The following is a 23,170-nucleotide window of genomic DNA, read 5'->3' on the forward strand; positions in this document are numbered from 1 at the left end:
CAGAGATGTTCAATCGGATTCAAGTCTGGGCTCTGGCTGGGCCACTCAAGGACATTCACAGAGTTGTCCTGAAGCCACTCCTTTGATATCTTGGCTGTGTGCTTAGGGTCGTTGTCCTGCTGAAAGATGAACCGTCGCCCCAGTCTGAGGTCCCTACCTGGGTAGGGTCCCATCCCTACCATTACCAACAATCCTGGTGCTCAGCATACAACAAATGGTCAAATAAAAAGTACATCTTATTACCGTATATACTCATGTATAAGTCAGGTCTTGAAACCCAAAAAATCGATCATAAAATCAGACCAACTTATATGGCCATTCAAAAATGCGACACATTTTTTTTTTTTTTTTTTTTACATCTTTTTGCCTCCTCCAATCTCACATCAGTTTCTCAGACACATCGAATTTTGTCGCAGCAGCAGTTACCAATTTCTTTCGCTACTTCAACGACATTTAATTTAAAATCAGCTTCAAATTTTCTTCTGATAAAACGCTCCATCATAGATAAGGGATGCTCTTACGATAAAGGTGTACGAGGGTGTGAGATACAAAAAACACAAATCATTGCAAAAGTTGCTTCAGAATAGTTCAGGTACTACTGTGTGGTCATGTAGGCACAATACATAGAAAAAAAAAAGGCAGTGTGCTCCATGGTTACTCTCTCAGGTGGGCGTTAGCATATCATAATCTCTTGGACCAATAGCGTGAGTTTTCCGCATTCGACTTATATGACCGACACTATAAAATACCAGAAATTAAACGGTAAAATCAAGCCACAACTTATCCGCAGGAGAACTTAACCGCAAGTATATACGGTAACTTAAGTATTAAGTAGTAGTAGTAGTTTTCATAGTAAATGTGCAAATTAATGTTATAAAGGATTACCTTCACTTTTTATTATATATTGTAAAGCTCTAGTTAAAACTAAAGAAATGGTATAAGTGGTCAGGACTAGAATATATAACTAGTAAAGGACTTCTAAGCATGGAGACCTTACAGGAGCAAAGTCTTGGGGAATAACTGTTCGAGGCAGTATATAATAAGGGAAGGATGGTGGGAGTTCAAGAAAAGGGACATCATATTCCATAGTACTTCCAGAAGGCGGCTGCCTGTAGTAAAGCCCTTACAAGACTACCTGGTCCTTTTAGTATGAATTGTCCCAGAGGTTACCAGGAATACTGGAAAACACCAAGAGGAGTATTGAACAGATGACTCCAGGAGTTTTGCATGTTCAGCCATGGCCTGGAAGTACTTCAAGCAGGACTAGAAGCACACCATGGACAAAACTTAAAAGAATCCACCAATCAGAAGCCAGGGTGGAGTTGCGAGTCAGAATGATAATAAACAACATTTCACTAGTTGGACATATGGTGACTAACAAGAGAAGGAGAAAGAATCATTAGTAGAGCCCAGGAGGGCCGGAAGGTTTATTGTTGTGATTTGTTTTTAGTTTTGAAACCTTCCTTACCTTCTCCTCTAATACTTATTATTTCTTTAATAATGCATCTTTGCCTGTCCCTTTCACAGTCTATGTGGGCTTCTTTCGGCTTTGGATTTAGCTTTGCAGCTAATAGGCCCTTTAAGTCTATATTTGAGCCAGATGCAAATAAACAATTTCATGTAATTTGATAAAACATATTTTATGTAGTTAATGTAATTTGTATATCATTCACATTCAGATTTGAACAGAAGATACTTTACTAGTCAAACTTTTATAAATTAGAAACAGCACATTTACTATATTTTTTACTGTAGTTTAATGAAACACATTAAAATTGTATTGTTATCATTTAAGGTGCAAATATTTGTTGACCTAAATCAAGTACATAATTAAAAAAGCATTTATTAAGCAGAAAAACAAAAATGTAAATATTACTGAAACATAAAAAGGAAGCTTCATGGACTTTGAACTAAACATTTATGCAGAGTTTTAATTTACTGCAGTGTTTTATAATTGTACTACAGTTCATCCAGGACAAAAAAAAACCCAAAACACACAGATCCATATTACTAACCGAGAATGCTAAACCGGATGATGGACGCAGGCACATCCGGCAATGGGCCGTAGCTGCAAAAAGACGTACTGCGCAGGCGCAAAAAGAGTCCGCGAGAGTCGGCTGAGGAGCCGAGAAAGGCGGACAAAAGAGGGCGAGAGAGGCGGATGAGTCCATATTACTAACCGAGAATGCTAAACCGGATGATGGACGCAGGCACATCCGGCAATGGGCCGTAGCTGCAAAAAGACGTACTGCGCAGGCGCAAAAAGAGTCCGCGAGAGTCGGCTGAGGAGCCGAGAAAGGCGGACAAAAGAGGGCGAGAGAGGCGGATGAGGGGCCGCGAGAGGCGGACAAGACCACAGAAAAAATGAGTGAGCACAGGAAAAAGGGAGAAATGAGGCGCAAAGAGCACCGAAAAAAGGAAAAGGCACATAAAAAAGTCGTCAAACGCAAGCAAAGCACGAAACACATTGCACACGAAACTAGACCCAAAAAAAAAAAGAGGCTCGCGCACAACAGCAAGGCACCCCCCCCCCCCCCCCCCCCTACAGGCACCGGACGGGACACACACCAAGAGGGGGATTCAACAAGCCCATGGAACACAAAAAAAAGAACACAAAACCACCCCACAGACCCTACAAGCAAGGGACGGGACACACACAAAGAGGGGGATTCAACAAGACACAGGAACACAAAAAGAAAGAAGACGCTCGCGCGACAACAATCCTCATACACCCCCCCCCCACACACATCCATAAGAAGTGACACCCAAAGCCACATATTCTAAAGTGAACATCAACACCTTCACACTAGACAGCATAGGTGTCAGCATTGGTGGATCTCCTTACAATAAAGCACTATTAACCGTTCAACTGCAGAAAAGGAAACATATTAACAGTGACTGCGATCCTCCTTATTACTTATCCATATTTCGCATGCTGAGAAAGAAACAAGTCATGAATACACAGTCACGGGTACAAAACGAAAAGGAAAGGATAACAGGAACAAACACACGAACACGAAAGAAACAACAAAATAGACGGCTATGCAGCATAGGTGGATCTCATTACAATAAGGCACTATTAACCGTCCAACCGCAGAAAAGGCTCCATATTAACAGTGAGTGCAATACTCCTTATTACTTATCCATATTTCTAAAAGAAAAAATGTCTCGACTCCAAAAACGCAAAGCTCAACTAAAGCTTCTAACTAACGATGTACCTAAAAGTAAAAACTTTATGAACTGCATTAGATCCTACAATAGTTCATTTGCTTTTGCATATACCGGAGTAAATATCAGGCCAACAAAAGGCAATGGCCCATACTGCTTTAGCTTATGTGCACAAATACTGCATCGCATTGGAACAGTGCACCCTGAAACAAATCAACAACGCAAATATGCACAAATCTACATCCTAGATCCACATTACGCAAACTATCAATCAAAGTGCTGCATCGCAACAGGCACGGACTCAAAACGAAACACCTCCCGTCTCAGACATACGTTAATAGCAGCAAAGGCTACAACGGGCTTCTCACACAGCACAGGCGAATCGATTACAGCTCCAAAACAACACGTCCCAAATACTACACATGCAACAACGCGCCTCTCAAACGGCACAAGGAAAACATACACCAGGAAAATTCATTCGGATTAATGAATGTCATTTGCATTCATTGTCATTCAGTTCACTTCCCTGAAGAAACAACTGGCAATACAAGTAATACATTTACACGTTGTTGTCAAAAGGGTCAAATTAGACTGCCTTCTTTACATTCATATACTGAATATCTGCAGAAGCTTATAACTGACGATGTACCTGAAAGTGAAATCTTTATCAACTACATTACATCCTACAAATCGGTATCCACTATGAACATTAACGGTGGCACTGCACGTGACATCCGTCTTGAAAAAATGTTGTTTATTGATGAATGTTCAATGGCATGAAGTCACTTACTCAACACCATTCATAAACTTCTACAAACGTTTATGAATAATAATATTCGATTTGGAGGAAAGGTACTTTTATGAGGAGGAGATTTTAGACAGTGATTAGCTATTCTTCCAGATGCCATGCACTCAGCTATTGTTCAGTGCACCTTAAAATACGCAGACAATTGGCATTGCTTTCAAAAGATACAGTTAGTAAAAAAAATACGATGTCCAGAACCAGATCAATAACAATTGCTTATTACAACTGAGAGATGGTACACTCACCGATACAGATGGACTTCAGCCACATATTATTACAATTCCTCAAGCCTTTATCTGCGACGACTTAGTTACAGAGAGATTTGGAAAAGCAATCTCATTAGACCAAATGCCCCTTTTAACACAACGCCCTATATTATGTCCAAAAAATATTAATGTGGAAAACATAAATACCCAAGTCATTCCATTACTTCCTAGAGGGACACAACTCTTTCTAAGCTCTGACAAACTTGACTCTGATCACAACAATAACCATCTTAAATGACCTTACAAGTTCTGAGCTGGAATTACCTTTTACACTTAAACGACGTGTACAAAGAAATTTTCAAATAAACCTTTACACTGTGCCACACACTTTATTGTTTGCTTTCTATTTGCATCATCTACACCTTCACACTATTCTATATCTCATTCATACATCACGCTCTTTGTCATTCCCAACACCAGGGGTTGGCGAGCGAAGCGAGCAGGGGGCGGAGCCCCCTAGTTGAAAACTAAACAAATATTTTTTAGCCCAGGCACAGGACAAAAATAATGCCACATTTTATATATATATATATATATATATATATATATATATATATATATATATATATATATATATATATATTTTTTTTTTTGTTGACTATGGAAAGACTGCAATGTTCAGTGACATCAACTAATGGTATAACTAATGATTCTAGACATAATTTATTTTGCCAAAGGGATTTACAGTATATTAGTATCAGGCTTTCTTCCTGCTAGCGGTTTATTTAATTATGGTGTCCACATCATTTTTTGCATCAATGAAAGCAGCATTTATAACGTTTCTTTCCATTAATTACTCATCCATTTACAAAGTCCAAAACAGAACAACTTTATAACAGAAGATTAAAAATGTACTGTACAGCCACTGGTTGAAAAAGAATAAGACATCCTGTATATCTTAAAATAAACATTTTTTTCTGTGTATGAACTAGCCTCTGACGTCATACTTTTCTAGCAAAATAGCCACCACCAACAAAACCAACTTGGTGTCCCAATAGTTTAACACTGAATTCATACCTATTGGTCTCTCTGTCTTTCACAGTATACCTTGCTTGCAATAAAGCTCAAGTGCTCTTGTCTATGTTTCAGGTCTGGGTTTTATAAAAAGAATCTCAAGATATTCAAAACTCAATTCAAATAGTTTCACCAGTCTGCAGGGCTATGAACAATGAAATTATTTTGTATCCCTTGAAAATTGTTTTCCAATGCATTAAAATCATTTTTTGTTTATGACTTTTTTTTCTATATAAGGTCTTCTTCTTTTTTCTATATAAGGTCTGACTTTAATTGTGCAGATAAGTGTCCCACTGTCCCTGGCATCAAAAAGTACATAGCAACAACCAGCATGCTTCAGGGAAAACATATTGTGAGGTATTTAAGGAGTTGTAAACAGTAATGTTCTCCGCTTTCAGGCCAAAGTTTGCCTCACCATGACCAATAATCTTTTAAAACTTGATCTCCTTCTTTATAACATACAGTATTCTTTTTGCCACGTCCAGGCATGCAGATCTGTAGTATTTTTTCACTTGTAGCTTCATTCAAGGCAGTCTCCAGAACACGTAATTTCTTATGCATTGCAACAATTGCTGTCATCTAGAATGGTTCTTAGGACAAGTAGGTGTGGTTGCCTATTCTTTCCGTTTCTTATTGATTGATATGAATGTACTCCTACCTCTGTAACCTATGTCTCTTCACTGAAGAACTGTGATATTAACTTTAAAAATGGTACCATACATAGGCCTAATTCTAATAAAATAATTTACCCAAATTAGTTTTTCTTCCCGGATTACAATGTTGTACCAAACCTCAATATGAAGTGTCATTGGAGCACATATTTTTAGTGTTTTCTGTGGAACAAATCCATAAAAATTATTTTAATGTAAATGTGAAATTTAAAAATTTATGAGAAAACAAACATTTTAGGTATTCTTCACACATATTAAGAGATTGAGCATGGGAAAGATGCTAGTATGTAAAATGTGCTTTTTTTTAACCTAATATGCAGACAGCATTTGTGTGTGTGGTACGGTAGCTGCACTTCCTCAGAAAGGAAAGCGCTCCACAGGGTCGTCAGGTAGCCCACACTAAAAATTGTTTTAAGGAGGTAAAACAAAGACCAGATTGGTACAAAGCACGAGTATGCTACAGGAACACACAAGTGAATTTTTCAGTAACTTGTAGTCAAAAATGCCAAAGTGATTATCAGGCAAGAATTTACCAATTATAACCACACTGGACGATCCATTAAAAAAATGAAACTAAGATAAAGTAATATGTCATACCTGAAAACAGCCTTAAATATGTATTATATATAGCCAGAGACCATCAAAGAAGATTTTGATGCAAGATTTCCTCAGGTTAGGAGCATGCGCTGATACGGCGCATTGCATTGCCGCACCCACCATATGACGAACCAACTCAGGATCCCAGATTGGGACCCAAGTGTAGCCATTCAACAGGTGACACCTGAGCACCACACAAGTTCAGATGGAATGGAACCAGTGTGAGGTTTTTTTATGGTGGCTGGAGTGCCAATTCTGCCACCAAGCCCCTGGTTTTTCCCTGCAGGTTGGATGGCCTACATGCAGGGGTGGATGCAGATTAACGTCATACCCAGGTTATCCTCAGGTTATTACAAAATTAATTTTAGATTATTTATGAGTTTATTACCCATTTACAAAAACATACAATTGTTATACTTTTCACATACTGCGTTGACATGAGCCCACTCACGAACAGCCAACAGAAGCTCCGATTCATCTATCAGGAGGTGATCACTTTTCAGAATAAACAGCAGTGCCACATCAGATAGCTCATAAAATCCACGGGTGGATACAACTTCCTGTAATGAAAGTTGCAGATTAAAAACAACCACAATTAAATAATGATCATTTATAACCAAAAACATCTTTTATTTTTTATTTTTAATATTTTTCAAAACTTGCCATATAACCATGTAGCTAGCTCAACCAAAAATACTTCAGTAGTTCTCCAAGACCAAACTTGGGGAGAGACATATCCTATTTCCAGTTCATTGCAATGTGGTAACCATAAGTATGGCATCACAAGGTGCTGTCAAGAGATAAACAGAGTGCTCAGTTCCAAAACCTTGGAATGTCTTAAATGTTAGGAAAAGATGTAACTTGCCAAAATTAAATTAAGAATCTCAATTGTGCACATCTTTTTTTAAAGTGAAATATTTAAGATATTGTGGATTATAGTGAGCATAAGATATAATAGTTAAAAAAGGAGGATTTCAAGATACTACTGAATACAAGTCAAACAAGCCTTATCATTAGAAACAATTTTGTCCTAAAATGCCCTCTTCAGAATTTAAACTGCCATATCTCTTAGGAAGCCTTTGCAGTGCTACCTATTGGGCTTGAGAATCAGAACCAACCTCTAGCCATTCCTCCTGAATCTCCCATTTAATATGGTAACATATGTTTTGGTCGAACGTTATTCTATCCACTGCCAACCTTCTTTGGTCTAATGCTTTCTCTTATAAGGTCAAGGATCTCCTGTGGCTACAGGGTGGTCCATATTAAACTGGCATGCTTCTTCCTGGATATTCCCTTTTGGAGACAATGAACCTTTAAAACAGATCTGTGTCATAAAAAGCAGTACTCCTTGCACTGCCAATTTGTTGTGTACAGTCACTGCATGGTGCCAATCCCATAACACTAAATTATTATGGACATAATTTTTTTCCCCAATGCCACCCTTTACTCTCTGTCAAGTTGCTGCTCATGAAACAACACATCACAAAATAAAAATTCATTGTTTCACTGAATTTTGATCGGATCATTACAGGCATATTAAAAAACGACAAGAAAACACACAATAAAGTAAAAAAAGCAAATCTCATTTTTTAAATTACCTTTAAAAATTAATGCTTGTTTTGATCATCCCTAAAATTATCTTCTAATGGATCATAGCATATGCCTAAAAGTATTAATTTGTAACTATGGCCACACATATAATGTGTCAGGTCAGGTTGGGGAGCATGCACTGGTACAGCACGTTGCCACACCCACCACACGACGAAATAGTTTGGCATCCTGGTTGGCAACCCCAAAGGCAGACACGTGGTCCAATACATCCCCTGGAAATGACCAGATTCTGCCGTAGCCAGATGCTACGTGGGCATCCCTTTGGCCTTGTCCAGCCGCTTGTGTCCTCAACAATGAGGATCCTGCAAGCTGGATCACCGTTCAGGAATCATTCCACAAGGCCATAGTGCCGAAACTGACATTCCCTCACAATTCAGTTAATGTGCTTCATTCGGGACTCCGTGAGCAATTGCTCATTCAACACAAAGTCAAACCAGCGGTACCCAAGGATACTTAGAAGAGATACAGTACCAAAGGAGTCCGGTCTTCGTCTCAGGTCACTGGATAGTGTCAATGTCTCACAACCATATAGCAACACAGGAGGCACCAGGACTCTAAAAGACTTGGATCTTTGTCCTTTTGCAAAGATATCGGGAGTGCCACCACACACCCCTTTCCAGCAACCTCATGACCCCCACCATGCTTTCCCAATCCGTCTACTGACTTCATAAGATGAGTCATCAGAGATACGAATTTTGCTGCCATGGTATGTAAAACCTCTCAACAAGGTTGACACTCTCTCTGCAGACAGACACACTGCTGATGGCTATGCACAAGATGTCATTAAAGGCCTGGCTGTTGGTTTTTACACAGCACTCACAGTACCAGTGTACAGGCCAACCATGATATCCATTAACTTTGGGGGGATCCATGAATTCTCAGGATGTCCCACAGTGCAGCTCAATTAACTGAGTTAAAACACTGTACTAAAATCGACAAAGGCTGCAAAGAAACTTTGCTGATATTCACATTTGCCATGAGAACCCTCAGTGCCAGGTCAATGGTAGACTTCTTTGGTGTAAAACCAAACTGCTCCAGTCACTGGTAGGTGAGCAAGTGATCACAGATCCTATTGAGGATGACCCTAGCAAGGACCTCAACCTTCACAGAGAGCAGTGTCATCCCCCTGTAAGTTGCCACAATCCAGGCGATCGCCCTTTCCTATCTAGAAAGGGATGACGAGTCCCGTTTTCCAATCAACTGGGATGAGGCCCGTCTGCCAAATGGAAGCAAAGATTGCTTGCAGTGCAAGGAGGGCAGCCTTATCACCAGCCTGAAGAAGTTTACCCGGATACCATAGATCCCTGCAGCGGAGGAACAGCTTTGAACAGCTGCTCAAAGTAGCCAGTCCAGCGTGTCAAAACTGCAGTGTCCTCCGTAAGTACAATTCCATCACCTGCCCTGACTGAGATTCTCAGAAAAAACAGCTTTGGATGTGCATAATGTTTCAATTTTCCTGAAAATAAGACATGGGTCACTAGAACACAGATGGTGTGTCACCTGCTCACAGATTCCTCTAGTAAATGCATCCTTATCTGCCCTCACACCCATCCTTCTCAGTTCCAGGTACAGACCAGAGTTGCCAGCAAGCTGTGCGCTGAACTCAATGATATCCAGAGTGCCATGAGAGATAAAACACCTCCTTCTGGGCACACTGGTAACACCAACACACCCCTCAGCAATCTTTAGGGTCTTGTCCCGGAAAGGTATCCCACATCACATTTGGAACAGCAGTCGCACCCACATCTAAGATCCTCACACAAACTGCATGCAAACTCATTAAAAACAACCTGATCTTGGAGTCTGGCCAGGTCCAGCTTCATTCTCCTAGTAAGTGGTAGCCTACTGGACCTAAACTGGAACTTCAGAGTAGCAACAACAATTCTGTGGTCAGAATTCACAAACTAGGAACTTCTGTAGACCCTGCAGTTTTGTAACAGCCTCCTGCATCTGCCCACGAGGATGTGATTGATCTTCACCGTATACCAATATTGGAGTACCAAACCAAACAATGCAGCTCAGGGCACCAGAACCAGGATCCAACAATCCACAGTGCCTGAACTTTTGCAAAGTAACATGGAGCCACATTCACCATGGGGACTGAAGCAATCGTCAAAACCAGCCTGTCAGTGCCGGTGGTTGCACTGAAATCACCCATGAGTAGAAGAGTGTCACCTCGTGGGCACCCATTAAGCACCAAGCAAAGCTTCGAGCAAAATGTCTCCCTCACTGAGACATTACTCACCGTGGACAGAGCATACACTGAGACAACAGACAAGGAACCCAGAGAGTGCTTTAATTTGAGTCTAATAATACGCTCATTGAAAGTAGTGACATTGGACACCATCAGGAGTCGATCCGCCACAGCAACAGCTACTCCCTGACAGCCATTAGAGCGACCAGACCAATAAAAGGTGTACCCACCTACAGAGATCTGGCCAGTTCCATTTCTGCACACCTCAGAGTGCCGCCACTGTAACGTGGAATTTATGAAGCTCTTCCGACAGCATAGGAAGATGATCATTACGCCGGAGAGACAAGACGTTCCCGTAACTTGTATTGTTCAGAATTAAAAATAATGCCATAAAAATGTAATTTATTTTACCTTACACTTTAACCTATGGAAGTGTATTAGGGCCACGGTGAAAAAAAAAATACGGACACAGTGAAGAAAAAAAAAAAAAACTAAATGTCGAGATTAATGTCAACATGTTGACTTTATTCTCGACATTTACGTTGAGATTAAAGTCAACATGTCAACTTTATTCTCGACATTTCCACTTCATTCTTGACATACTGTATATGTTAAACGCACAAAGTTTAATCTCACAGTCACGCTGAAACATTACTATAGAATGGAAGATTCTGAATTGCTTAGAATTAACAGAAAACTGTTTATTATTTGTTTATGGATCTCAAAATAATGTAGCATGCTTGATACCAACTTACCTTTGTGCAATTTTCAATGAACTCAAGGCACTTGTCCCTCATATCAATTTGGCCAAATGTCACTGCAGCCTGCAGGGGCAAAAATTAAAATTAACATAACAATACAGTATATAATATAGAATTATTTTGCCAGAAAATATCTGCAGTAAATTTAAAGCATATCAAAAATGTATTTTTGACTGTTTTAGATTAGTTAAACATGGATGTATCCTATTCATATGAAAAGGCTAGCTAGGTGTTTCTTATGTTTGTATTTTGCGTTCTCCTGTCAGATTATATAGTGCGTAAATCCAGCACTTTTGAAAAAGAAAATAATACTTCAGTTTTAAAGTCTAAACATGCCTGTGTGTTTGTGTGTGTGTATTACTGTGCCTTGCAATTTGCTGAGGTTCTTTCTCAGGTTGGTTACTGTCTTATAGTTGGTGCTGCTTATAGATGCTCCAACGTCTCACAATCTTAAAATTGGACTGAACAGATTCAGTAAAAGGATGGATGGACAGACGGACAGTATCCATGACTGCAATAAAATTCACTAATATCCTCAAGTATGACTGAGGGAGCCAGAGGTTTATCCGTTAGCTACATGCACAAGGCAGAAATCAGAATAGCTGAGAAAACAAAATAGTGCACGCATGCATGCACACACACACCACCAAATCCAGAAATGGAAGTAGACTTCAAATTGTTGTGATGGATCAAACATAACTCACCATGGTGCCTATTCCATTTGTATGCCCATCATGCCCCAACCCAAAGGATAAGAACAGAAATTTCATCAACAAAACTAAATACTAGCTATCTCTGCTCAAATGCCTATAAATTAATCCATCCATCCTCTTCTGCTTATCCAAGATCGGGTTGCAGGGGCAGCAGCTTGAGCAGAGATGCCCAGACTTCCCTCTCCCAGGCCACTTCTTCTAGCTCTTCCGGGAGAATCCCAAGGCATTCCCAGGCCAGCCGAGAGAAATAGTCCCTCCAGTGTGTCCTGGGTCTTCCCCGGGGCCTCCTCCCGGTTAGACGTGCCCGGAACAACTCACCAGGGAGGCGTCCAGGAGGCATCTTGATCAGATGCCTGAGCCACCTCATCTGACTCCTCTCGATGCAGAGGAGCAGCGGCTCTACTCCGAGTCCCTCCCGGATGACTGAGCTTCTCACCCTATCTTTAAGGGAAAACCCAGACACCCTACGGAGGAAACTCATTTCAGCTGCTTGTATTCGCAATGTCGTTCTTTTTTTTGGTCACTACCCATAGCTCATGACCATAGATGAGGGTAGGAACACAGATCGACCAGTAAATTGAGAGCTTTGCCTTGCGGCTCAGCTCCTTTTTCACCATGACAGACCGATGCAATGCCCGCATTACTGCGGATGCCGCACCGATCCGCCTGTCGATCTCACGCTCCATTCTTCCCTCACTCGTGAACAAGATCCCGAGATACTTGAACTCCTCCACTTGGGGCAGGATCTCGCTCCCAACTCTGAGAGGGCATTCCACCCTTTTTCGGCTGAGGACCATGGTCTCGGATTTGGAGGTGCTGATTCCCATCCCAGCCGCTTCACACTCAGCTGTGAACAGATCCAGAGAGAGCTGAAGATCACGGCCAGATGAAGCAAACAGGACAACATCATCTGCAAAAAGCAGTGACCCAATCCTGAGTCCACCAAACCGGACCCTCTCAATGCCCTAGCTGCGCCTAGAAATTCTGTCCATAAAAGTTATGAACAGAATCTGTGACAAAGGCCAGCCCTGGCAGAGTCCAACTCTCACTGGAAATGGGTTCGACTTACTGCCGGCAATGCGGACCAAGCTCTGACACCGATCGTACAAGGACCAAACAGCCCTTACCAAGGGGTCCGGTACCCCATACTCTCGGAGTACCCCCCACAGGATTCCCGAGGGACAAGGGAACACCTTTTCCAAGTCCACAAAACACATGTAGACTGGTTGGGCAAACTCCCATGCACCCTCCAGGACCCTGCTAAGGGTGTAGAGCTGGTCCACTGTTCCATGACCAGGACGAAAACCACACTGTACCTCCTGAATCCGAGGTTCGACTATCCGATGGACCCTCCTCTCCAGGACCCCCGAATAGACTTTTCCAGGGAGGCTGAAGAGTGTGATTCCTCTGTAGTTGGAACACACCCTCCGGTCCCCCTTCTTAAAGAAGGGGACCACCACCCCAGTCTGCCAATCCAGAGGCACTGTCTCTGATGTCCATGCAATGATGCAGAGGCGTGTCAACCAAGATAGTCCTGCAACATCCAGAGCCTTGAGGAACTCCAGGCGTATCTCATCCACCCCTGGGGCCCTGCCACCAAGGACTTTTTTGACCACTTCGGTGACCTCAGTCCCAGAGATGAGAAAGCCCACCTCTGAGTCCCCAGGCTCTGCTTCCTCATTGGAAGGCATGTTAGTGGGATTGAGGAGGTCTTCGAAGTACTCCCCCCACCGACCCACAACATCCTGAGTCGAGGTCAGCAGTGCACAATCCCCACCATATAGAGTGTTGACACCAGAATCTCCTGAAAGCCGTCCGAAAGTCGTTGTCCATGGCCTCCCCAAACTCCTCCCACGCCTAAGTTTTTGCCTCAGCAACCACCAAAGCTGCATTCCGTTTGGCCTGCCAGTACCTATCAGCTGCCTCCAGAGTACCACAGGACAAAAAGGTCCTGTAGGACTCCTTCTTCAGCTTGACGGCATCCCTCACCGCCGGTGTCCACCAACGGGTTCGGGGATTGCCGCCACGACAGGCACCGACCACCTTACAGCCACAGCTCCGGTCAGCCGCCTCAACAATAGAGGCACGGAACATGGCCCATTCGTACTCAATGTCCCCCACCTCCCTCGGGATGTGGTTGAAGTTCTACTGGAGGTGGGAGTTGAAGCTACTTCTGACAGGGGACTCTGCCAGATGTTCCCAGCAGATCCTCACAACATGTTTGGGCCTACCAGGCCTGACCGGCATCCTCCCCCACCATCGAAGCCTACTCACCACCAGGTGGTGATCAGTTGACAGCTCCGCCACTCTCTTCACCCGAGTGTCCAAGACATCTGGCCACAGGTCCGACGACACGACCACAAAGTCGATCATCGAATTGAGGTCTAGGGTGTCCTGGTGCCAAGTGCTCATATGAACACCCCTATGCTTGAACATGGTGTTCGTTATGGACAATCCGTGACGAGCACAGAAGTCCAATAACAAAACACGGCTCGGGTTCAGATCCGGGGGGCCATTCCTCCCAATCATGTCCTTCCAGGTCTCACTGTCATTGCCCACGTGAGCATTGAAGTCTCCCAGCAGAACGAGGGAGTCCCCAGAAAGTATGCCCTCTAGCAACCTCTCCAGGGACTCCAAAAAGGGTGGGTACTCCAAACTGCTGTTTGGCGCATACGCACAAACAACAGTTAGGACCCGTCTGCCCACCCAAAGGCGGAGGGAGGCTACCCTCTCGTCCACTGGGGTAAACCCCAATGAACAGGCTCCAAGTCGGGGGGCAATAAGTATGCCCACACCTGCTCGGCGCCTCTCACCAGTGGCAAGTCCAGAGTGGTAGACAGTCCAGCCTCTCTCAAGGAGATTAGTTCCAGAGTCCAAGCTGTGCATCGAGGTGAGTCCGCCTATATCTAGCTGGAACCTCTCAACCTCACGCACTAGCTCAGGCTCCTTCCCCTTCAGAGAGGTGACATTCCACGTCCCAAGAAACAGTTTCTGTAGCCGAGGATCATACCGCCAAGGTCCCCTCCTTCGGCCACCACCCAACTCACACTGCACCCGACCTCCTTGGCCCCTCCCATAGGTGGTGAGCCCATGGGAAGGGGGACCCACGTTACCTCTTCGGGCTGTGCCCGGCCAAGCCCCATGGGTGCAGGCTCGGCCACCAGGTGCTCGCCATCGAGCCCCACATCCAGGCCTGGCTCCAGAGGGGGGCCCCGGTGACCCACGTCCGGGCAAGGGAAAACGTCATCCAAAGTTTTGATTCATCATTGGAGGTTTGTTGAACTGCTCTTTGTCTCATCCCTCACCTAGGACCAGTTTGCCTTGGGTGGCCCTGCCAGCGGCATAAAGCCCCGGACAACAGAGCTCCTAGGATCACTGGGACACGTAAACCCCTCCACCATGATAAGGTGGCGGTTCAAGGAGGGGCTATAAGTTAATGAATTATGTTATTTTTATCTATTCATTAATTACTTGCTAGAAGTTGGGAACCCATATTACTTCACCATAATTTATATTCAACACTTAGATTGCCAAAGATCTTTGTCATTTTCATTAGTAGTTGCAGAATGTAAGCCAGCCACATTCCTAACCATTTTGAATTGCCTTATCTTTACATGACATGACATATCTTTAACATATCTTCACCGGACAAAGTACATTACATGAAATTGTTCACTTCAGATTTTACTATGTAATCACTTTGTCCTAATGCTTTGGCCCGCCCTCACTCCATCTTTAAGACATTATTTAACATTTAAAAAATCAAAAACACTACCCTTGGAAGTTTGGCTACATGTCTTTATTAGCCGAGACTGAAGTTACTACAAGCTGCACCATTTTTAATGAAAGGTCAAAATACACCTTTATATCTAGCTTATTCATTTACTTTCTTGCAGATAAAATATACAGTCTTATTTGTTATATCAGCTGAGAAAAAAATGTTAAGAATGTCAGGTTACCGATTAGATGCAGACCATTATATTTCACAGTAAAATATTTTCATCTCAGCATGGACTAGAACACTGAAAAACAATTCATGGAGAATCCCCCTCCTCTCTCAAAACACATATACAAAAACTTTACAGATTTTATGCATAATATGCCTTTTATTTTCATACACTTCATACAATTTTGTTTCATCTGCCTTTTGTGCTGTGGGTTTGTGGTTTTTGACAAAGTACTGCAACTGAATTAGTTTTATCTTTCTCATTGATAGCCAGTAATTACAAAAACAGGAAACCAACTTAATTTGTGATAAACAAATTTACTAAACAAAACCTATTTATAGACAAGCCTTTTAATGATGCATCAGAATTTCAATTCTAAAAATAGTCATGTTCTTTAACATAATACAGTGGAACCTCGAGATACGATCACCTCTGTATACGAGAAATTCAAAATACGAGGAAAGTATGAGCAAAAAATTCAGATCTAAATACGAGCATTGGCTCACGTAACGAGCCACGAGCCAGGCTGTGGGTATAGCTCGTGGCTTAGCGAGGGGGCGTGGTAGCTGTAGCGAGCCGCAGGGCGATCTGCGGTGTCTGCGTTTCTCACCTAAGTGCACAGGTGGGAAACTGCCCACATCCATGATTTGTCCTGTGGCTGATGGGCTGGGCAGGGTTGCCACCCATCCTTTAAAATACGGAATCGTCCAGTATTTGAGAATGAAATTGCGCGTCCCGTTTTGAATCAATACGTATGCGTCCCTTATTTTTTTGTATTAAAAGTGGTAACCCTAGCAGCTGCCATGTCTTCCCCGCATATATAGAGAAGCACGAGCCGGTTAAGGGGGAGAAGAAGTAAAAGAAAAGAGAGGAGAGGAGAGGAGAGAGAACGGAGGTTGCAGGAGGAGGCAGGAATCCGCAGCAGTAGGAAGTCGGTGCGAGAGAGCGAGCGAGTACAGGCTCGCGTGTAGCTGAACAGGCGAGCCAAACAGCTGAAGCAGGACGGTGTAGAGAAGGTCAGCTGCATTAAGTGTCTCGCCTGTTGCAGAGCCCGCATGGGAGAAGCAGGTGAGACGCTAACAGAGAAGAAGTACCGGGGATTGTCATCTGTTTTTTGAAGACTGCTTCCTGTTGACGTTTTAACCTCGTGTTAAAGGATTGTTATTCTTATGTACTTTAAACCTCCACTTCACAACTGTTTTAAGGATTAAAGATTTATTGAATGCTCTATTGCACTTTGGACACCTGTTTTGATTCTTTTAATAATCAGTTATATTATTTACCAGTGTTATTTATTAAAGGTAGACTACAGTATATATAATTTATCAGTGTTATTTGTTAGGAAAATTGATTTTTATGTTAATATATTTGGGATGCGGAACGGATTAACTGGATTTCCATTATTTTCAATGGGGACGTTTGTTCTAGATACGAGAAATTCGCTATACAAGCTCAGTGCTGGAACGAATTAAACTCGTATCTAGAGGTTCCACTGTACAATCAAATCACATCATGAAACAAAAAAAATAAAAAATAAAACAAAACAGCATCTAGAAATTGAAGTCAGCTGTACTTATTATATAAAGATAACTTGTGTGTGTGTCCCGTCTTTGAATAGAACACATAATAAGGGCAACTTCTGCCTTTACCTTCTCCACAGCCCTTAAAACACCTTTAAGAAAACATACCTGCACAATTCCCATGATGCAGTCTGACACTAGCTGCACAAATATTTTGATATGAATACATTTGACATTCCGTTTGGTAGTCAAGCACAATGGTACAAGTTCTGGGAATGATCACTTGGTAATAACAACTGCAGTTAGTTTTATTTACAGAAGTGCAGCAGTGGGGCAAAGTTGGTACTGCTGTTTCACAGTTTCAAGGGCGGTGTCCTCGCTGCCAGTCTGCATGGTATGTGTAAATCTGTCAAGTGCCTTTGGGGCTACTGTTATAATTTTAGGCTCTACACTTCCATGATTCAAAACTTGGATTAGTTGATTCAAGAAAATGGATATATGCAATTTTAGTATTTTATTTTATTGATAATTTGAGCAAAGCTGTCATTATCATTGATAGCTCAAATTTTGCAACATGAGCAATACTGAGCAAGACGGAGTACACAATTTCGAATTTCATGAACAGAGTAAATACTATTTAAGCCAATATGTCTCGTGAACCTCAGGAAAAAGAAAAGTTGCAGGGCTACTAGATGAGGTGTAAAACAGTGCTTTACAGTATATTAAAATTCTTCCAAGGACACTCAAAAAAGTACCTTAAAACAATTTGTGTAAGTTCAGTAAATTCGCCAATAATATTTCAAGTCTCTCAAAAAGCACATGCCTATCTCTAGCCAATAATAACGTTTTAAAATTTACATGACATTTTTGAACTACTAAATATACAGTAAATATATTATTTGTACTATCATACACAATATAATTACTTTAAAAGTCCAAATTTTGATTCACATGTACCATGCATTTCATAAAATGTATTCTACAGTTTTGGCTATACAAACAAATGCTGCTGCTCATCCCATTTTATCCACCTTTTGTTATAAGGATTATGGTGGCAACAGAATGAGACGGTTACACCACAGAAGACTTTCCTAATCTTAGCAACAGTAATTTCATTCAGACTCTTTAGTGTGGCCTTGGGCTGCCAAGGGTCTCTTCCCAATGCACGCATCTCCCATTGAAGGAATCCAAGTGCATTCGCACTATAGAGCCTGTCCATATCAACTAGCTTCTCTGAAGGTGGAGAACCAATGGCTTTGTTTCAATATTTTCTGAGCTCCTCACTATTTCAGGAAGAGTGTACCAGCAATCTTTTGCAATAGATATATTTCATTCTCTACTGCCTGTACCCTTATTCTTTCCATCACTAACAAAAAACTTGTGACCATAGGTAACAAAAATTGGACAAATAAGTCACAAATCTTGTCACAAGACCTAGGACCCAATTCACCCTCCGACATCTGACCAAGCCAGGTAATCAACAAAGTCCAGTTAGGTTCAGCCTATAGATGGTATGTGTACAGTTCAAATGATAGTGCTTAAGTGTAATGTCAGCTGGGTGACATGCAGGATTGAGATAGATCCAAACACATTTTACCCTGGTAATCAAAATTGAAAATTGGGATGTGAAATACAATAAGGCAAAGTCATAACAAATATTTGGGGCATCACACATTATATAGATCTCCTTAGTAATGAATTCAGTACAGAGTTTGAGTGAACAGCAAATCATTAGTATTAATATTAATGCCACTGCACACCTAACCTAACCAAATATATTTTGGTAAACAACATCTGTATTTTTAAAAAATAACAAGGAAACAGGAAGAATAAAGAAATTTAGAATTTTTAATCTGTCAAAATAAAAGACATCTTAATATAAGATCCCTTTCTCTCTACATAATATACTGCAGCTATTTAATTGTATATGTAATCTAGTGACCAGAATTAAATGCTGCTAATATTACTAACCATTGACAGCATTAAATATAGCCAGCAACAGTAAGCTAATATCATAAGCTTTGTTATGGTAATACAATCATAATAATTAAATTTATATTTGAAAACATAATCATCCATGAAATTAAAGTTGCAATTTTAAATTTTCTCCTAATTCAACCAAATTTTGGCACATGACTGGGAAAAGCAGTAGTGTTTCTTCTGTGCTTTTTGAGGAAGCATAGAGGCACCAGAGTTCCAATAAAAGATTATTGATACTGTTTTAAAGATAGTTATTGCATAGGTTCTGTAATTAACCAGGTTCTGCCATTTTGCTCTGATTTCTATTAACACAGATTATATGACAGACAGTGCATACATCCTCAGCTAGTAGTTTACTCTGTCTCATTTGAACCCATAGCGCAGTGTAAAGATAATGCACCCAACTCATTTGTCAGAGTTTAGCATAACTGCTAATTGGTGAGTTCCCTGTTCTTTATTTTATAATACACATACATTCCTTAATCTGCCACTGCCTCAAATGCAAATTATGAAAGATACTGGAAAACTAAAATGGGCAGTTAATACAGATACAAAAGGTAACATTAATTTGACAACATCACCATGCCCAAAATGACTTGAAAGATAACTAAAACAAAACTTAATGACAAACACAGTAGGCAGGTCGAGGAAGCATACTAAATAGGAAAAGGGTGCATAGAAAGAAACAGATAAAATTTCTAGAAGAAATGAATGAGTGTCAAAATGAATATCCATCCATCCATCCATTTTCCAACCCGCTGAATCCGAACAAAGGGTCACGGGGGTCTACTGGAGCCAATCCCAGCCAACACAGGGCACAAGGCAGGAAACAATCCTGGGCAGGGTGCCAACCCACCGCAGGTCAAAATGAATATCTAAATTATATTATGAATTGCGATTATGGTAGGTACCTTCCCATTTCATATTAATGGATGCTTTTTTGCTTCATGTATCTTTACGCATTTCATTTTGGGCTCATTATTATAATAAAATTATTATTTGTTAGTAAAACGGGTCTGTAGGATTCATACTCAAAGAAGCCTTAATTATTCTTTGGGGAAAAAAAGTAAATGATGCCAGGGGTTTTTGATAAAAAAAAAAAATTGGCAGATTGTTTCTGATGTAAGATTTTTAGCAAGACATCTCTAGCCTTTGTAAATATAACCAGCATTAATTAACTAAGATAATTTATCATTTTTTTTTAAATACAATTATTATATATAAAACAAATTATTATTATTATTATCATTATTATTATTATAAGAGTGGATAAGTAAAACAATTGTGAAAAGGACAGTTACTGTACATGCATAGTATATATATTAATCATAATAGTCTTTAAAAGTTTGCAAGGGATTAGCAAAATTATTGCCTCCAATTTCCATGTGACGGGTTACTCAACAATGCTTTGTTCAGCTTATGCTTTTGTATTCTTGCCCTTTTATCAGACCCTTATTCAATTTTTTAAATTCTAGGAAACAACCCTTTGTTATTTTTCAGTTAGGAGGCAAAAAAAAAAAAAAAAACTTCAAAGGTTATAATATATAGTCTTACAAGTCCAACTAGTCTACTTTTTGTAAAATATCTAGAAATTATGGCATATGAAACCTTTAAGATCTATTCAAATATCTGCAATATTAATGTAAACATCAAATAATATGTTCATAAATGGTCATCTGTTCATCACACTTTAGCTGGGAGAATTAATGTTGTTACAATGACTTCCTTAGCTTAAACTACTTTCTGTATCTTTTTCATCTGCACTGTTGTCATTACTAACAATTGCATATTTACTAGCAACCTAGTAGAGCATTATTTAATTAAACTCTCTGCTTCTTCAGTGTAGGACAGTCTGATATTCTAGCCTTCTTTAATCTATACAATATTTAATTGAACTAAATCATTAGATATCTGCATCTTCAGATATACGTATCTGTATTGGCAATATTTGTTTAGCAATGCTTCAAATATAATGTTCTAGTAAAGCAAGACATCTTCTCTGAACAAATCATAGACTTTGTTAAATACACTGTTCATCTTACCTAACCTTCCATAAATATCTCTACTTTAATCCATACTAGCTATTGTTGAAGGAGATTATCGGTAATATTTCCAGACTGCGAACAATTTCAAAGTAAGTACCCTTAGATAATTTTTAAGTAAAGATAGGAATAATATGTGACGAATATAATTTACTTATTAATGAGGAGGATATCTGTAATATTCCTAAAAGTGTATCAGCTACTGTCATGTTGTGCACCGCTAGACAGTCTTAGACAAGATAGGAAAAGTAGCTCAGTCTCGGATAAGGAATGGAATTCATAACTTGAATTCTTCTTCAATCTGAGCAAAGCATATTGTCAGTCCCGCTATATCCTAACACAGGGTCATGGGGGTCTGCTGGAGCCAATCCCAGCCAACACAGGGCGCAAGGCAGGAACAAATCCCGGGCAGGGCGCCAGCCCACCACAGGACAAACAAACACACCCCAAGCACAAACTAGGGGCAATTTAGGATCGCCAGTACACCTAACCTGCATGTCTTTGGACCATGGGAGGAAACCGGAGCACCTGGAATAAACTCACGCAGACACGGGGAGAACATGCAAACTTTACGCAGGGAGGACCTGGGAAGCAAACCCAGGTCTCCTTACTGCGAGGCAGCAGCGCTACCACTGTGCCGCCAAGCATATTGTAATTTAGCATAAAGCTGCAAATGGTTCACATCTGTCCTAAATCGGATCCAACTTGCAAATTATACCACCTAGCACCAGCTTTGCTAATTTATATGCATTGTGAATGTTCCATAATCATGCTAGAGAAAAAAAATACATTTGCTTGTCAGTGAGATGCATTTACAATTGCCTCCAACCTTTTAAAACAATTATTAGAAGTAATACCACACGGAATACGATTATGATATCCTACACTCCATTACTTGAAGAATTCTCATTCAACTTCAATCTTCAATAACTCAATGGAAGAGCAAAAACATATGTTATGAGGGATGGCCCAGTTTTGGAAAGAATTAGTGTTGTTCTAGAATAAGTTTGTCTTGCCCCTACTTGACCTTTTTCTTTTGATGCTTCAGTATGCATGAGAAACTACTTCAAAATTAACTCTGTTCTGATGCCTCTCTGAACTCAAGGGTGGTGTTGAGTGTACAATAGGACTTGTACTGTTGGATCAATACAAATATTTTGACTTTGTAATTTATACCAGCTTTTGAACCTCAGTACTGGTACCAAAAAGGTTCCCAAGCAAATAATGGATAACTCCAAATCCTCCTGTCTTACTCCAGCTCCCTGATGTGCAGCAGAATTGCGGGCCTCACTAATGCCTCCCTGATCATAGTATGATGGCACAAAGTGTGCAATCGTCAAAGCAATAAGGGAGGGTGCCTCCTGCAAAATCTTGTTGTGTGGAAGAAATAAGAAGGGGGGGGGGCAGGTGGTCCCTGTGAAGTCTTGATTTCATCAAAGCATTAAATTTCCTTTTGAAGTCTTGATCGCGTCAAAAACTGTTGGTTCATTTCGTGAAGTCAACAGAATGGAAGATTTTCATCACATACACTACCTGGTGTTGAGGGAAAGGTAGGCTTCAGGGAGGTTGAGATACTGAGAGGAAAGATGACCTTTACTTCCAGTGTCAAAAATTCTAAAATGCTACTATACGGTTTTAAAATTTGGATTATTTGGTACTTTTCCAGTACAACCCTTAAGACTTAATGAAATTTATTTTTAAAAATTAATGTTCAGAATACCCCTCCTTTAACCGTCACCTTATCGTGGTGGAGGGGTTTGCGTGTCCCAATGATCCTAGGAGCTCTGTTGTCCGGGGCTTTATGCCCCTGGTAGGGCCACCCAAGGCAAACTGGTCCTAGGGGAGGGATGAGACAAAGAGCGGTTAAACAAACCTCCTATG

At 40.9% G+C, this 23,170-nt stretch overlaps 1 protein-coding gene across 2 annotated transcripts in view; it reads right to left on the minus strand.

Annotated features, from left to right (window-relative positions):
• LOC114659074 (BTB/POZ domain-containing protein 19-like) overlaps nt 1-23,170 on the minus strand; it is a 72,964-nt gene that overhangs the window by 16,794 nt on the left and 33,000 nt on the right. For both annotated transcript variants that reach the window (XM_028811301.2, XM_028811302.2), the window contains exons 5-6: nt 11,082-11,150; nt 6,950-7,081 (exon numbers count right to left, since the gene is read on the minus strand). In XM_028811301.2, coding sequence (XP_028667134.1) covers nt 6,950-7,081; nt 11,082-11,150 — 201 coding nt within the window. The remainder of the gene's footprint in view (nt 1-6,949; nt 7,082-11,081; nt 11,151-23,170) is intronic.

This window comes from Erpetoichthys calabaricus, chromosome 10 (genome assembly GCF_900747795.2).
Source record: "Erpetoichthys calabaricus chromosome 10, fErpCal1.3, whole genome shotgun sequence".
NCBI classification, from domain to species: Eukaryota; Metazoa; Chordata; class Cladistia; order Polypteriformes; family Polypteridae; genus Erpetoichthys; species Erpetoichthys calabaricus.